General features: G+C 43.0%; 1 protein-coding gene and 1 pseudogene across 2 annotated transcripts in view; both read left to right on the top strand.

Moving 5' to 3' along the window:
* Window positions 1–17,022, top strand: part of stat6 (signal transducer and activator of transcription 6, interleukin-4 induced) — a 76,660-nt gene that overhangs the window by 50,750 nt on the left and 8,888 nt on the right. For both annotated transcript variants that reach the window (XM_085928828.1, XM_085928743.1), the window contains exons 9-13: window positions 1,291–1,458; window positions 2,044–2,131; window positions 2,217–2,339; window positions 2,475–2,567; window positions 15,948–16,151. In XM_085928828.1, coding sequence (XP_085784954.1) covers window positions 1,291–1,458; window positions 2,044–2,131; window positions 2,217–2,339; window positions 2,475–2,567; window positions 15,948–16,151 — 676 coding nt within the window. The remainder of the gene's footprint in view (window positions 1–1,290; window positions 1,459–2,043; window positions 2,132–2,216; window positions 2,340–2,474; window positions 2,568–15,947; window positions 16,152–17,022) is intronic.
* Window positions 3,324–15,941, top strand: LOC147061426 (uncharacterized; annotated as a pseudogene).

Raw genomic sequence — 17,022 nt, 5'->3', positions numbered from 1 at the left:
AGTGTTTGCATACAACTACAGTGACCATTCGTCACGGATGTAGACACAGATTCCTCCTCCTCGTGATTTTCCACCCTTTACAATGGTCCGGTCCGCTTGATAGCATGCAAGCTGCCCCAGTTGAACAGCAGAGTTCGAAATGTTAACATTTAACCAAGTCTCAGTAAACACGAGCACACAGCAGTTACTCACTGTCTGATCTCAGCAGTCTGATGTAATCCATTTTGTTGTCCAGCGATCGAACATTCGCCAGAAGAATGGAAGGTATGGCCGGGCAAGTTGGGTTGGCCGCTGGCCTGGCCCGGACGCCTCAGCGCTTGCCTCTCTTCTCCCTCCTCGCACACCGCTTCCGACGCTTTCTATCCGGGGGAGGAGTAGCAAGCGAGTCCGACGTTGTTTCAGGCAGTTTGTTTTTCCTTTAGTGTTTCTGTTTCAAAGTTCAGAATGCTGCAAAACTCACTTTTGCCGATGTCGAGTAGAACCTGCCTGCTGTACTTGTAGCACGACGTAGTAAGACAAGATGAACACGTAAAACTGTTGGACAAACACTTCTTAAATTAACAAAACACCGTTCGGTTGGGACAGAGAGAGGTTGCCACATGTGCACGCGCCACCATCTTGAACTCAGAACTTTTATGTAACATTAAACACTCACAACCATCACCTGGTTCTTTTCTTCGTTCTCCAGTATGTTTTTAAATGTTCCTTTTGCGTGATCTGATCATTACATTTGCTTCAATACAGTCTTGTTTCCATTGACGTATTTATCGACACCCGGAAGTAGGGTATCCCCAACCAGCTGCTTTTCATTGTCATGATATTTTTAGAGTACTGTCATTGATATTGACCAATATTAGCCGTTTGGGTGGAGCCCATCTGCTTGCGTCGCTGGACACACGAGCCGGGGAGCGGAGCCTTCGTGGAGAGCAGATCACACCGAGGGAAACACTTCAGTTGGCTACGGAGCAAGGAGGAGCCGTGTTGTGTCACATTGCCCACAATTTAAACTGTTTACTTCACTGTAAAAGCAGGAGATTAGTGGGAGAAATGACAGATCGGGGGACAGGCAGTAGACAGTGTTAAAAATCGGGAATATCCCGCCGAAATTGCGAAAGTTGGCAAGTATGATGACAAGGTCAAAAATGAGTTACAGCTTGCTCAGTATGATGCGCTCTAGCGCTACAAATCTGCAACAACTGTCATAATGAACACTTCTGTGCCATACTAAAATGTTTTGACTTCACTATGTGTTTAATTCTCTTGTTTAATTATCTTGTTCTCTTCTCTAAGTTCTCTTGTTGTGGACAAGCAGCCCCCTCAAGTTATCAAGACGCAGTCCAAGTTCTCCACAACTGTGCGCTACCTGCTGGGTGAGAAAATTGCACCTGGAAAGCCCGTGGTTCTAAAAGCACAAATCATTAATGAGCTCCAGGCCAGAAACCTGAACATCACACCCAGGTGAGTAACTCATGATACATTTGAATACATCAAACCAAGAATGTAACATTACATTACATCTTTATCGGGGTATCTGCCGTGTATCCAAGTATTGAATTTGATTTTCCAATCCTTAGAATTTCCCAATGCAATCATTAGAAACACGCATTGGAAACATGTTTTCTATAGAAACAGTTTAATTGCCAAGGTATCTTTGTCAGAATGGCTTTAAAAAAATAGTTTGTTGCTGTAGATGCTGTAGTCCTTCAATAATTAACATTGTATTTTGGGTGTTAGATAGGGATGCTCGTTACGGTATAAAACATTAGTTCATTGATTGTTTGGCTCCTTGCCTTTGAGTGCACAGTCACTTCCTGTATCTAGTCTTTTCCATTGCGTTTGTCATTTCTTTAAGACAGAGCTCCAGATTTTAAGAAGGAACTCCAGATTTTTGGGGGCAACCACTTTCTTTCATGCTGTACCTGCTTAATGGAAATTGTCATTTTATCAAATTAAAGAACAAAATAATAATGAAATCATAGATGTTAGTCTATGCATTCAAGGGCTTTTCAGACCAATTAAGACATGGCATGTTATTATTTGTAGTGAGGATGTTCAGTCAGTGATCAATAACACAGCGGTCCTAGAACATAACACAGCTACCAAGAGCACATGTGCCACCTTCAGGAATATGGTATGTTACAAATCACTTTTCATCTTGCAGTTTTGAAATGACTGCACTCTGGTAACAAGATAAAATTTGAACTTGTATGCGACAGTCCATCAAAAAGATCAAGAGAGCAGACAGAAAGGGGTCTGAGTCTGTGACAGAGGAAAAGTTTGCCCTCCTCTTTTCAACAGAGATCACCATCACAGGCTGTGACACTCCCTATAAAATCCAGGTTTGTTTTTAAATGTGCTTTACATCATCTATTGATTCAACTCCATTGGCTATTACTCTGAAATGTGTATGCCAAAGTAAACCTCAATCAACCAAGGACGTAAATATAACACGATGAATATATGTCTCATTCCAGATGATCTCTTTACCACTTGTCGTCATTGTCCATGGCAGCCAAGACAACAATGCACTGGCTACCATCATTTGGGATTGTGCTTTTTCTGAACCAGTGAGTGAAACCTTTTCTCCGTGCAGTGGTACTTAAAAGTTGGCTCACAACCCACTTTTTACTGATGGCCAAACTTAAGTTTAAAACTTACATTTTCCTTTGACATCAATTATATTAATTCCAAAATTGTAACTGTCATTATTGTAAAATATTTATTTCATAAACTTGCAGGTTTTTCAGGAACATTTTAAGATTGTCATGTGACAATTATCACCCCTGGCAAAAAGTGGGGAATCACCAGTCTCAAGGATGTTCTTTCAGGTTTTTAAATTTGTAGTAAAACTTTCTGGCTTTAAGAAATACTAAAATGTGGTAGTCAGTAACAATTACATTTTAGACCAAGCAAAGGGAAATAAAATATGGAATCATCCTTTAAATTTCTATTGGTATAACTCAAATCGGGGCTGCCAAGATTAGTTGACCAATTACAGCGATGCCAACGATCAAAATCGTCAACAATTAATTGGAACAGTCAATGAATTGTTTATTTATAAATAAAATTACTTACCGCTGTACTTTTCTCTCGAAAATGGCTCTTCTCCCACTAATGCCTTGTCTGTGACACACATGCTCAGTACTACAGTCCATAATATAAACGGAAGTATTTTTAGTACTTGAGTGACATCGTTAACCAGTGTTAGCAGTCTGTCAATCTGTGCACATTTCACCCAAAATACCTAGATTCAAACCTCCCTTTTATGGCAGGTTGTGGACAATGCCTAAAAAAAAGAAAAAAAAAGAAGCACATTGTGAATAATGCCTGATATCATATCTGTCATGTCAGTCGTGTCTCGAAGATAGCTGTGGTTAACGTACACAGGCTACCATGTGCATCTGATGGAATGCCACACACAATGTCCTGTTCTGGTATGCTAACATGTTGTATCATCATCCATAGATTACCGAGGCATCAGTAAGCGAACTCACGTTTATTAAAAACCAAAATACAGTTAAAAAAAAATACATCACCTTCGATACAATTCATATGATACTACTCAAAATAAACCCACAAGAAGTGGAAACAGAGCGCACAGCTCTAAAATCAGCAGAAGGACTGACGCCAATGCTATGAAAACGAGTGCATAGACACGCAATATTATTAAAGTGAAATACAGTTTATTATTTTTGTGTCATCTCAAGCTTACCACTTTACTGTGTCCGTCGTTTCCATGGATTGAAGAAACCGAACCATCAACGAAACGAAGTCTTTCGGCGAATCTTTCTCGATACTGACAAAAGATTTCTGAAACACTCATCCTTGAACATCCTTGAATTTGTCCACAGATGTGGGAACACTGCTTGAAAAATGAAATTTGACCAGGCACTTCTTTGAGGTTTTGATGCTGGGGGAGGGTGCAATGAGTTGTTTGGATTGATGCGTCCAATGGAACATTTTGATCTCTCAACTGAATCACAAGCTGCTGCCACAACAGCAGAGCGTCTTTAAACGAACAAACTCTGACTTTCGATCCATGCAAGAGAGTATTTATTGAGAGAAATGGGTGCGGGTGAGAGTGGCCAAGGTGGGGGTGAACCACTGGCCTCTCAGTGGGTCACAGCAGGGGGTGTTTTACGATGTTGTGTAAACAGAACACCTCTGATTGCTTCCTCTGCAGTTGGTCAGTCAGTTCAAAGGATCTTAGCACTTTGTTCTACTATTTTGTTAAGACAGGACAAGGTATGTTAATTATTACAGGTTACATTTCAACATAAGCATAGGATCAAACTAATCTATCAACCCTAAAATATCCCTCCTGTTTATCATATGATTATGTTACCCCGATTAACAAACATAAGCAAGAAAATATCAAAGTCAAAGTCTGCTTTATTGTCAATTTCTTCACGTTAAGGCACACAAAGAGATCGAAATTACGTTTCCCACCGTCCCGCGGTGACTAGACACAGTACACAACACTCACAATCAAATAGCACAAAGAGTAAAAACAAACAGACAAGAGCAACGAATAAGTAATAAGCAAATAACCCAAATAAATAAACAATAAATAAATAAATAAATAGACAAATAAGAGCAGCAAAATGGAGCAAGCGTGCTAATAGCAGACAGCCAGATCATAGCGCAAAAGAACAGGACGTCATGTTGCAGAGGGTGGAGGGGGGAGGGAATTCAGGATCCGGACAGCTTGGAGTACGAATCTGTTTCTGAGTCTGGTGGTGCGGGAGCGCAGGCATCTGTACCTCTTCCTAGAGGGCAGAAGTACAAACAAAGAGTGAGCGGGGTGACTCACATCACACACTATCGCGGCCGCTTTGCGGGTGAGACGGGAGGCGTAAACTTCCTTCAGGGAGGGGAGTGGAGCCCCGATGATTTTACTTGCAGTGTTCACTATGCGCTGCAGGGCCTTTATGTTGTACTCAGAGCAGCCACCACCCCACACAGCGATACAACTGGAGAGGACACTCTCAATGGTGCCACGGTAGAATGTGGTCATGATGGCGGGAGGAGCACTTGCTTGCCTGAGTTTCCGCAGAAAGTACAGGCGGCGCTGAGCTTTCTTCGCCAGCGACGCAGCGTTGGTGGTCCAGGAGAGGTCTTCACTGATGTGCACCCCCAGGAATCTGGTGCTGCTCACTCTCTCCACCACAGTACCGTCGACGGTCAGCGGCAGGTGGTGGGTGTGACCCTTCCGGAAGTCAATGATAATCTCCTTGGTCTTGTTGACGTTCAGAATATAATATAATATAATATAATATAATATAATGAAGAAAGTAGAATAGTAAAAATAATAATAATAATAAAAAAAAGATCAATAAAAAAAAACACAGAAACAGTACATCATTGCATCCATTCCTTGCGAGGCATTTTCGATGGTCAAATCATCAAATTTCTGTACAACATGCTCGGCTAAACATCATCTACGCAATCTACGTAGAACAAATTTGGTGTGTGAGCGAAAAACCTGCGGCAAGATGTTATAATGCAGGAAAAATCTCACACGGTCCCTCTGCCTTAGGCGACCAGAATGTTATCAATAACAACAGTTCAAGACAAAAATTGCTCATGATTGTTCAGCCGTCGTGGGCTTGGCACGCCCACTGTTGGAGTGTGAGCACAATTCTCACCCCCTTTGCAGCACTGCTTCGTCCGGGGAGAACCTGGAAATGTCCGGCGCGCGGTTGTAAATGTGCATTTGACACCTCTTTTAGTTTGAGCGTCCTGATCATGTAATCTGCCAAGGACTGTTCTTCATCTGCCTTTTGTAAATCCACAGGGAACACAGGTAGTCTATATGGTCTCCCGTGGATGATTTCAAAAGGTGTTAGCCCTTCTGAAGTGAAGATGATTCTCATATAGAGTTTCACCAAGTGTAGGCACTCCGACCAGGCTCTGCCTGTTGATTCCATGCATTGTGTGTGGGTCAGGCACATTAGGTACTCCTGTCTGTACTGCTTCATTAACCGCTCGGAAAGCTTGTATCATTCGCCGATCAATTTTATTGGCCCTTTGGACTGGAAAAACAGGAGTGTTGCAAGGAGAATCCAAGCACTTCCTAATGATTCCTCCTGACAAAAGACCATTTATGACAAGGGCTATCCCATTTATTGCCTCCTGTTTTAAAGGAGATTGTCGGATCTCGGTTGGATTTGGATGTTAAGTCCAGTAGCAAATGGTTCCTTTGATCAGTCAAACAAATGTTGATTAACCAGGGAAGCGCATAAGCGCGTGCCCTTCGAAACACCCACACCACTTCCTCATAGCTTCGTTAGTAATTAGCAATCCAAAAACAACTTTTTCTTTGGGTTTTTTGTTTTTGTTTTCTTAGCATTTAACTTGCACGAAATCACTCTTTCGTCAAAGTTGCTTCACTAATTTTCCATAGTAGTCTCGAACAACTTCAACCATTCAACCTATATTTTCCTTTCATTCAGGAAATCATTCGTCCCTGCTCATTTGCATCTCACACATGGTCACCAAAGAGGAGTCTTTTCATCACATTGGTCTCAATTTATCCAAGTCCTTCACACAACATTCATCATCATCATCATCGGCGGTCACTCGAGACGAGTATGACAGTCTTCTTCTCAGGGTTGTCTACTTGTGGGTCCGCAGGTGGGCGTAGAGGCCGATCCGGGATCCACATATTTTTGTGCAGTATGGGCAGGAGAAAGTGGTGATGGGTTGTGGGTGTGCTGGAGCCTGTTTTTGTCTTTCCTTACGGAGTTGTCGTTTGGTTTCTGCGACACGGCGGAGTTCCTTTTCGTGATGTGCTGCACCTTCTTGCACCGCTGCCCTCCAGAGGTTCCTGTTCAAGGCGATGCGCTCCCATTCCTGAGACGTTATTTGGAATTTCTTGAGATTGGTCTTGAGGTTGTCCTTGAAACGTTTCTTTTGCCCACCCGGGGCTCGCGGACCTCTCTCCAGCTGGGAGTATAACATCTGTTTGGGGAGGTGGGTGTCAGCCATGCAGATGAGATGTCCTGTCCATCGGAGTTGGTGCTGCATTATTAAGGTGGTGATGCTCGGTATCCTGGCTTCCTCCAGAATGCTGATGTTTGTGCGTCTGTCCTCCCATTTGATCCTGAGTATTTTCCTCAAGGTTCTCTGGTGGTGTTGCTCAAGAGCTCTTAGGTGCCTGCTGTAGGTTGTCCATGATTCTGACCCATAAAGTAAGGTGGGGAGAACCACAGCTTTGTAAACCAGGAGCTTGGTGTCAACCCGGAGGTCTCTGTCTTCAAAGACTCTTTTCCGGAGTCTGGCATACGCTCCACTGGCATAGCTCAGGCGATGGTTGACCTCAGAGTCAATGTCCGCCTTGGAGGAGAGAAGGCTGCCGAGGTAGGGGAAGTGGTGGACATATTCAAGTGCAGTGTTGTCCACATTTATGATGGGCAAAGTAAATGGCTGGTTGGGTGGGGGTTGATGTAGCACCTGGGTTTTCTTGGTGTGCACGGTCAGACCCAGGGCTCTGTATGCCTTAGCAAAGGAGTTCAGGATGCCCTGGAGGTCTTCTGCAGAGTGTGCTGCAATGGCATTATCATCTGCATACTGGAGCTCCATGATCGTGGTGGTTCTGGTCTTGGTTTTGGCTTTGAACCTGTTAAGGTTGAAGAGCCTGCCATCAGTTCTGTACCAAATTGGGATTCCGTGTGGTAATTCTTTGCCAATGAGATGGAGTATGGTGGCAATGAAGATAGAGAACAGGGTGGGTGCAATGATGCATCCCTGTTTGACCCCTGTCTCTACAGTGAAAGGCTCAGTCAAAGAGCTGTTGTTGAGCACTGTGGCTGTCATTCCGTCATGTAATAATAGCAGTCTTCTGACGTATTTATCTGGGCAACCATACCTCAGAAGGATGCTCCAGAGGGCCTGGCGATCCACCGTGTCAAAGGCCTTTGTCAGGTCTATAAAAGCCATGAACAAAGGCTGTTTATGTTCACGGCATTTCTCCTGGAGTTGGCGTGCTGTAAAAATCATGTCTGCAGTGCCTCTAGATGGGCAAAAACCGCACTGCGATTCTGGGAGAACTTCCTCAGACAATGGCAGTAGGCGATTGGCAAGAACACGAGCAAGTACTTTGCCAACTGTTGAAAGGAGCGAGATGCCCCTATAGTTCCCACAATCCGCTTTGTCCCCTTTCTTGAAAATGGGCACTATCAGAGCGTCCCTGTGCTCCGAGGGGAGTACTTCTTTTTCCCAGACGTTCAAAAAGAGGGAATGGAGGTGGCGCTGGAGCTCTGGTCCACCTTCCTTTAGGACCTCGGCTGGGATCCCATCTGGCCCAGAGGCCTTGTTGTTCTTCAGGCTCCTGATGGCGTCTTGGACCTCTGCTAATGTGGGAGGTTCACCAATGTCTTCCCTGATGGGACTCTGAGGGATATGACTGAGAAGATCTGACTGAATTGTGCTGTCACGGTTGAGGAGTTCCCGAAAGTGCTCTCTCCACCGGTTGTTTATGGACTCATTGCCCTTCAACAGCTCCTGCCCGTCTTTAGAGCGTAGGGGGTTTTGGCCGCGATGGCTTGGCCCGTAGACAGCCTTAGTAGCGCTGAAAAAGCCTCTGGTGTCACCAGAAAAGGTCCAGCCATCTCGTAAAAATATATGTAACAGTCCTGTGAGTGTGATAAAATGTTTCAGACACTGTCATTATTTGCCCTGTGTACGTACACACACACACACAACAACATTCATACACCATTCTCAACACAATCCCTATCCTAATTATTCCTAATGTTCCCGATAGAACAATTCACCAATCCAAAAAAAAACTCAACACACAAAAAAAACAGCTGGCGAATTAATCAGAATTTGTTTTCTTTTTTTTTTTAATTGACAAACTCAATCTCTCGGATTTAAATAAAATATAGAAGTTTGTAGACTCTTACAACACAACTAATCAATTATTTTTCTCAAATTTTGTTTTGCAGTGTGTGAAATCCACAATTTTGCTTCATCCAATTCCAGAAAACATGTTTTCTCTGTCTTTTGAATTTGTCATCAGGGTGAGACACTAATGAAACACTAAACACAGATTTCTTTTTTTTTCTTCAACATTGTTTCTGTTTTGCGGTGCAATTTGGATAGACCACAGTCTAACAAATTTCTTTGCACACAGGTTTAGCCAATTTTATCAGTTTGACACATATGCACACACATGCACAGCTCTCGGGTGCGAGGGGAAGGGACCCGGCATCGATGATTCATCACAAGTTGGCCATTTCTTGCAGTCAATCATGAACCTGGTGCCACTTACGCACGCGAGGACAGCACATTCTAATTTTTCTATTTATCTTTTAGAAACAAGTTGTACTTCTTTACCACTTGATTTGCAAATTTTAACTTTAGTGTGCACACATAATTTGACCCCTTGTCATTTGTCATTGGGCATACAATCAGCATTGTCATACGTCTTGTATGTACAGGAGTTCTAATAACCTAAAAATGTTCTAAAACAAAGGTAGGAGCATGAGAGGTCAAAGGGGAGGAAGCCAGTCATTCTGAAAATTTGGCTTTTCCTCTGCTTCGTCCTCCACCCTTGATTGGTCTTGTTTTGCATATCGACACACTCTTGCAAAGTGTCCTCGTCTCCCACACTACCAACAGTTGTCAGAATCTGGTGGGGGTTTTGAACCATATGGCGGCCTGCGACCTTGTTGGCCTTGACCTCTTCCTCTGCCCTATTGGGAACTTTGGAAAAAGACTGTTGCATCTTTATCTAGATGATTATCATCATCATCTAGATGAAATAAATACATCAGAACCTTTGCCTTTCTTGATCACTTTGTCAGCGTCTCTGGCCCACTGCATGGTTGTTTTAACACAAGCAGTGTCCGCTTCCACCAAGTGTTTCCACACCCAGTTGTCTAATTCAGGGGGGAAACCAGTGAGGAGCGCATTTTTAACCTGTTGTTGATAAGCACTCTCAGCTGCATCATTGAATGGGTTGGCATTGTGCACCCTGAATTCATTTTCAAATCTTAATGGAATGGTGGCCTCATCACTTTTTATCTTTCCATTTTTTGTCTTTTGAATTTGTTCTCTTCCCTCTTGTGAAGCTTTCAACCACCTTAATTTGGGATTTCAGGATTTTTCAATTTTCTATTGTATTTTTTTCAAAAAAAATTGTTTTTGTTTTTCTTTGAGGATCCTCAATGCAGGTTTAAATTGACCATTCAACAAAATTGCCTCTTAGTCAAGTTATCCTACCAGTCACACTCTCAACCACACAAACTAGCGCTTTTTTACTTTAAGGCCTATCCAGGATGGCTGTAAAACCCTTCCAAACAGCTTGCAAAAACAGACAAAAAAGAATCTATGCCGTTCTCCAATTAGGAAAAAGAAGCTCTGTTTTTTTCGAACCCGTTCCTTCCACTGGGTCTTGGACCCAAGCTGTTCTTTGGCTCGGAAAAAGAAAAATCTACACTCTTCTTTGAATCACAAAAAAGAAGCTCTGTGTTTCTTAGCACGTTCTTCCACTGGGACTCTAACCCAAGCCAGTTCCCGTAGCTTGGAAGAACAGACAAAGAATCTACGCACATCTTCGATGAACGAAAAGGAAGCTCAGTTTTTCTTAGCCTGTTCCTTCCACTGGGACTTGAACCCAAGCTATATTTTGTGCACTTTCCACTCTTACGCGTTTCACAACAACACAATCACACAATTTTTGGGCTTTAACTTACTTGTCCCCTGGTTCGTTGCACTGCCGGATCCCGTCAATCCACTGTTGTCAGACGAAGGCAGACCTAAGATGCTGGCCCAGCGAAGAATTTTCTTGCTAGGTCTTTTCTTTACCAGGTCCTCCTAATGGATGCTGACTTGTCGACAGTGCAGCACGTCGTCCTCCGTCGATCAGCAGTGGGTATGTTGAAATCCCGGGTTTCGGCACCAAAATGTTAGAGATGTTCTCACACTAACTTATTTTGCAAGAACCACACGGGAGACAGTATGCCCTTTAAGCACTTGCAAGTGGAGAGCCTGTTCGTTACTGTAGGTACAGCAATGTTCAAACAAACTCTGACTTTCGATCCATGCAAGAGAGTATTTATTGAGAGAAATGGGTGGGGGTGAGAGTAGCCAAGGTGGGGATGAACCCCTGGCCTCTCAGGGGGTCACAGCAGGGGGTGTTTTACTATGTTGTGTAAACAGAACACCGCTGATTGCTTCCTCTGCAGTTGTTCAGTTCAAAGGATCTTAGCACTTTGTTCTACTATTTTGTTAAGACAGTACAAGCTATGTTAATTATTACAGGTTACATTCCAACATAAGAATAGGATCAAACTAATCTATCAACCCTAACATATTTATAAAGCTAGTCTCTAACAAAAAATCTTCTTTTTTTAAAATCTTTTGGATTTTAATCACAATCACTTTCAATAGTTTATTCATTACACTGTCTGAAACTTTTTTTTAAAAACGGTCTCTTTTATTAAAAAAAAAATACGATTTAAAAGGTATAGTATATTTATTTATTTTCATTCAATTATTCCACTCTCTTTCCATATGAAGACATATGTATGAAGAGGACTTTATTTATATAGCACATTCACAACGTCTTTAGTTGGAATGTAACTAATTCTAATAAACAAGATGGCAGGCTCTGGGTGGACAGGAGGCGCTTCTTGATGACTTGACGATGACAGCTAAGGTGATCAGGGAGACAGACAGGAGAGTACTTGGTGTGACTTCTGAAAGGAAAGTCGATAAGGAGATTTGTTGGTGGAACGAGGAAATGCAGGCGTGCATACATGGCAAGAGGCTAGCTAAAAGAAAGTGTGACACCGAGAAGACTGAAGAGAGTAAACTGGGATTTAGGGAAATGCGGTGTAAGGTGAAAGCAGAAGTGACAAAGGCCAAACAAAGAGCATACATATGTATGCCAGGTTGGACGATAAGGAGGGAGAGAAGGATTCATATTGGTTGGCGAGACAGAGGGACAGAGATGGGAAGGATGTGCAGCAGGTTAGGGTGATTAAAGATAGAGATGGAAATGGTTTGACAGATACTGGAAGTGTGATAGGAAGATGGAAAGAGTACTTTGAAGAGTTGATGAATGAGGAAAATGAGAGCGAGCGAAGAGTGAAAGAGGTGGCCACTGTGGACCAGGAAGTTGCGAAGATCACTAGAGGTGAAGTAAGGAGGGCAATGATGAGGATGAAGAGTGGAAAGGCAGTTGGGGCGGATAATATACCTGTGGAGGTATGGACGTGTCTTGGGGAAGTGTCTGTAGAGTTTTTGACCAGACAGTTCAATGACATCCTAGAGAATGAGAGGATGCCAGAGGAATGTAGGAGAAGTGTGTTAATACCAATCTATAAAAACAAGGGGGATGCGCAGAGTTGTGGCAACAACAGAGGAATAAAGTTAATGAGCCACACAATGAAGTTATGGGAAAGAGTGGTGGAAGCTCGACTAAGAGCAGAAGTATCTGCGAGCAGCAGTATGATTTCATGCCCAGAAAGAGTACGACAGATGCAGTATTTGCTTTGAGGATTCTGATGGGGAAGTCCAGAGATGGTCAAAAGGAGCTGCATTGTGTCTTTATCGATCTGGAGAAAGCATATGACAGGGTGCCCAGAGAGGAACTGTGGTATTGTATGAGGAAGTCTGGAATGGGAGAGAAGTATGTGAGAGTGGTACAGAATATGTATGAAAGTTGCAAGACAGGAGCGAGATGTGCTGTAGAAATGACAGAGGAGTTCAAGGTGGAGGTGGGCCTGCATCAAGGATCAGCTCTTAGCCCCTTCTTGTAATGGACAGGCTGATAGATGAGGTCAGACAGGAATCTCCATGGACCATGATGTTCGCGGATGACATTGTGATCTGTAGTGAGAGTAGGGAGCAGGTGGAAGGAAGTCTAGAGAGGTGGAGGTATGCCATGGAAAGGAAGGGAATGAAGATCAGCCGAAAGAAGACAGATGCGTGTAAATGAGAGGGATCCAAGTGGAATGGTGAGGCTACAAGAAGTAGAGATCCAGAAGGTATAGGATTTTAAGTACTTAGGATAAACAGTCCAGAGCAACAGAGAGTGTGGAAAAGAGGTGAAGAAGCGCATCCAGGCAGGGTGGAACGGGTGGAGAAAAGTGTCAGGGGTGATGTGTGATAAGAGTATCAGCAAAAATGAAGGGAAAGGTGTACACAAGACAGTGGCGAGACCAGCAATGCTGTATGGTGTAGAGACAGTGGCACTGGGGAAAAGACAGAAGGCAGAGCTGGAGGTGGCAGAAATGAAGATGCTGAGGTTTTCTTTGGGAGTGACGCGATTGGATAAGATCAAGGAATGAGTACATCAGAGGGACAGCGTATGTTAGGTGTTTTGGAGATAAAGCCAGAGAGGCCAGACTAGGATGGTTCGGACATGTTCAGAAGAGGGATAGTGAAGAAGGATGCTGGGGATGGAACCACCAGGCAGGAGGTCAAGAGGAAGACCAAAGAGGAGATTTATGGATAGATTGAAAGAAGGACATGAAGTTAGTTGGGGTGAGAGAAGAGGATTCACAGGATCGGGTGAGATGGAAACATGGTTTGCTGTGGCGACCCCTGAGGGGAAAAGCCGAAAGAAGAAGAAGAAGCAGGAGAAATGACAGGGAGTCGGGAGACAGAGTTGAAAATTGGGGGTCTCCTAAATGGGAAAAGTTGGCAAGTATGAGCCACGCTTGCCCCAAGGCAGCTGTGGCTACTTACGTTTTCTACCGCCAGAGAGTGAATGTTTGAGCACACAAATTATGTATGCATTGTCAAAGTCAAGTCAAAAAGTCAAAGTCTGCTTTATTGTCAATTTCTCCACGTTAAGACACACAAAGAGATCGAAATTATGTTTCCCACCATCCCACGGTGACTAGACACATTACACAATACATACAAGCAGTAAAAACAAGAAGGCACAAATAACGAATAGATAAGAGCGATGAATAAGTAATAAACAAATAACCTAAATCAATCAATCAATCAATAAATACATAAATAAATGAATGAATGAATAAATAAATGAATAAATGAATAAATAAATGGAGAAAAATGGAGCAAGTGTGCAGACAGCCAGAATATAGCACAAAAATACAGGACGTCATGCAGCCGACGGTGGAGGGGGGAGAGTTAAGGATCCTGACAGCCTGGAGTATGGAGCTGTTGGTGAGTCTGGTGGTGCGGGAGGGCAGAAGATTAAACAAAGAGTGAGCGGGGTGACTCACATCACACACAATCGCAGTCGCCTTGAGTATCGATAAAAGCGCGATCTAAATCTGATGCAATATTATTGAATAAAGTTATCGTATTTTCACGTTTGAAAGACGCACTGCACTGTAACCAAAGGTGCCGTCTCAGTTGTGTGCCATGACTGTGTTTAACACACACATAGGGCGCAACAGCTAATAGGGCGCGAGTTTTATATAAACAATCCACGCCCACACTTCCCCGTAAACATTCTCATTTACATTTTCATTTATCAACAACACACACACAAGCATACAAGTGTGCGTATTTAAAAATGAAGCTGGAGCAAAACTCAGTTTGGTATTCACATTTTTATTACCGGTAATGGTCATCAAAGTCGTCATCCTCTGTTTGCGCATTGAAATCTCCAACTGACATGCCAGGTTCACTTTCTTCACGGTCACTTTCCGTGGCGTGCGGCTCCTCGGCTATGATGTCGACTTTTACGAAAGCTCACACAACAGCGCCAGCAGACATGTTAGCCCAAGCATCCTCAATTCATTAGCAAATTGTGGCGTAACTCGCCCGACGCTGCCTTCCACTCTTAGTGAAACTGTGCTCTCCATCGGTCATCTATCGCTCCCACGTCGCTCGCAGCTTTACTTTGAACGTCCGGTCCACTCCAATGTCCTTGCGTCCGTGGAAACTCAACTGCGTCTTCTTGACTTGTTGGAGCTCGTTTTCCAGCTTCCTCCACTTGCGAACCATCGATTCGTTAATTTCAAATTCTCTCGCGGCTGCTTGATTTCCATGCTCTTCCGCGTAGCTGATGGCCTTCAGTTTGAACTGTGCTTGATATGCGTGTCTCTTTGCCATTTTCACTGTTGTCATAACAACGATGTTTTGCATGACGCATGTACCCGTTCTTTTATATACAATCCACGCCCACACTTTCACCGCCCACACTTCCCCATTCAACTTTCTCATGGTGTTCTCTATTACGTCCGCCTTACAACAACAACACACACACAGGGCGCGGCGTACTGCAAATCTACGACCACAGTTATATAACGTTCTCATGGCGCTCTTTAATACGTCCGTCTTACAGGAACACACATCGGAACCAACGCATGATAGGGCGCGCCACACATTTTGAAGAAAATCTAAGACGTTAACCCGCGCCTAATAAACATGAAAATACGGTAACCACTAATGTCCTATCACACATTTGAAACACTCTACCTTTTGTACACAAGTGATACATACACATGGCAGCTAGCCAAGCAGCTATTGCAAAACGCTAACGTAGAAATCAAATGAAAAATCTTTACTCAGAGCACACTCTTGTCAAACAAACAACATAACCAGAAGGTCTCGGATTCTCCTCTTGAACTCACAACTCTGATCTCAATATTCCACATTTGTGTTAATTTATGTATTGATACGTCATAAACTTGTTTCTCATTGTGCCACTCTCTGCTCCTTTATTTCACCAGTGGGGCTGAATTAGGTTTTCTGAATTTAAATAAAATACACCACACCCATCATAGATCAAACTCCCAACAGTACTTTGGTTGGTGAGTCGTTGGTGAAAACCAAACTCTTCATCCACGTGACTACTGGCTAAAATGTGGTCAAATGAAGTGCACTGATGACATCATATATGATGAACACCAAACATGTTTTAATTTTGTAGAAAAGTTACCTTTTATCAATTGCTCATCTCTACAAAAATGTAGATAGTTGCCATTCACAGATGCTTCTGTTGATGTCAGGACAGAGTGCCGTTTGTGGTGCCGGAGCGGGTACCCTGGAAGCTCATGTGCAGCACTCTCAACAGTAAATTCACCTCAGAGGTCCAGACGCAGCACAACCTCGACCACTATAACCAACACTTCCTGGCCCAGAAGATATTTGACAAACCAGAATTCACAGATGACTTCAGCAACATGATGGTTTCCTGGCCTCAGTTCAATAAGGTACATCACACACATACACCTAATTTTTTTTACATAGAATTCACAAGTCAGTTTGTTTGAAACAAATAAAACATGTAATAAAATAAAGATATAGTGCAACATATATAGTGTTGCTGTCATCAACAAAAATTACAAAACAAAATATCGTTGTCAATGAGACTTTATCACAAGAGGAACCAAAATGCTGGTCACATGACAACAACACTGACTAAATCTGAAATGCCAAATTGTTGATAAATAAAAACAAAATTAAGTGTGGTTCACAAAATAAAAACAATATAAAATGTTTCAGGGACTAAAATGAGATGACAAATATCACAAAATGTCGTGGTTATTCCTGAAGTTGATTTTCTTAAATTCCGATCACGTTAGTACATGGACCAGAAAAAAAAATACACTTTCGGGGGAGAGGTGGGGGGAGGGTCGACAGGGGTGAGGCACTGTTTGGTATTTCTCAATGGGCAGGGGATGTGGGAGGGCAGCGTACGACGGTTGTGTCACAGTGAAAGAAGGTTATGAGAGGGGATGGCGGGGGGGGGGGGTGCTGCCATCACACGCCAAAAGCTAGCCAAACACCAACTAGTGATGGGGTGGGAGGGGGCATTTTGATGCTATCTTATTTAAATGGACGTGTGTACTTGTTGGTAAAATATCTTGTAGAACCTAATTCAAATAAGAACATCTTCCTTGTCTAAAATGTATGTATTCTTGCAACTTCAGGATTCTAAATAGATTTGGCAAAAATAGAATTGCATTACTGAAGAGTCAAAAAATGCAACTACTTTTTTTTGTAAAACTAGACTAAAATGCCATCAGTTTTCATCAGCTAAAACTCAACTCTCCATCCATTCGTTTTCTGAACCACTTTGTC

Source organism: Syngnathus leptorhynchus, chromosome 1, assembly GCF_054491065.1.
Source record: "Syngnathus leptorhynchus isolate UIUO chromosome 1, UIUO_Slep, whole genome shotgun sequence".
NCBI lineage: Eukaryota > Metazoa > Chordata > Actinopteri > Syngnathiformes > Syngnathidae > Syngnathus > Syngnathus leptorhynchus.
This window is presented reverse-complemented; position numbering and strand designations above follow the sequence as displayed.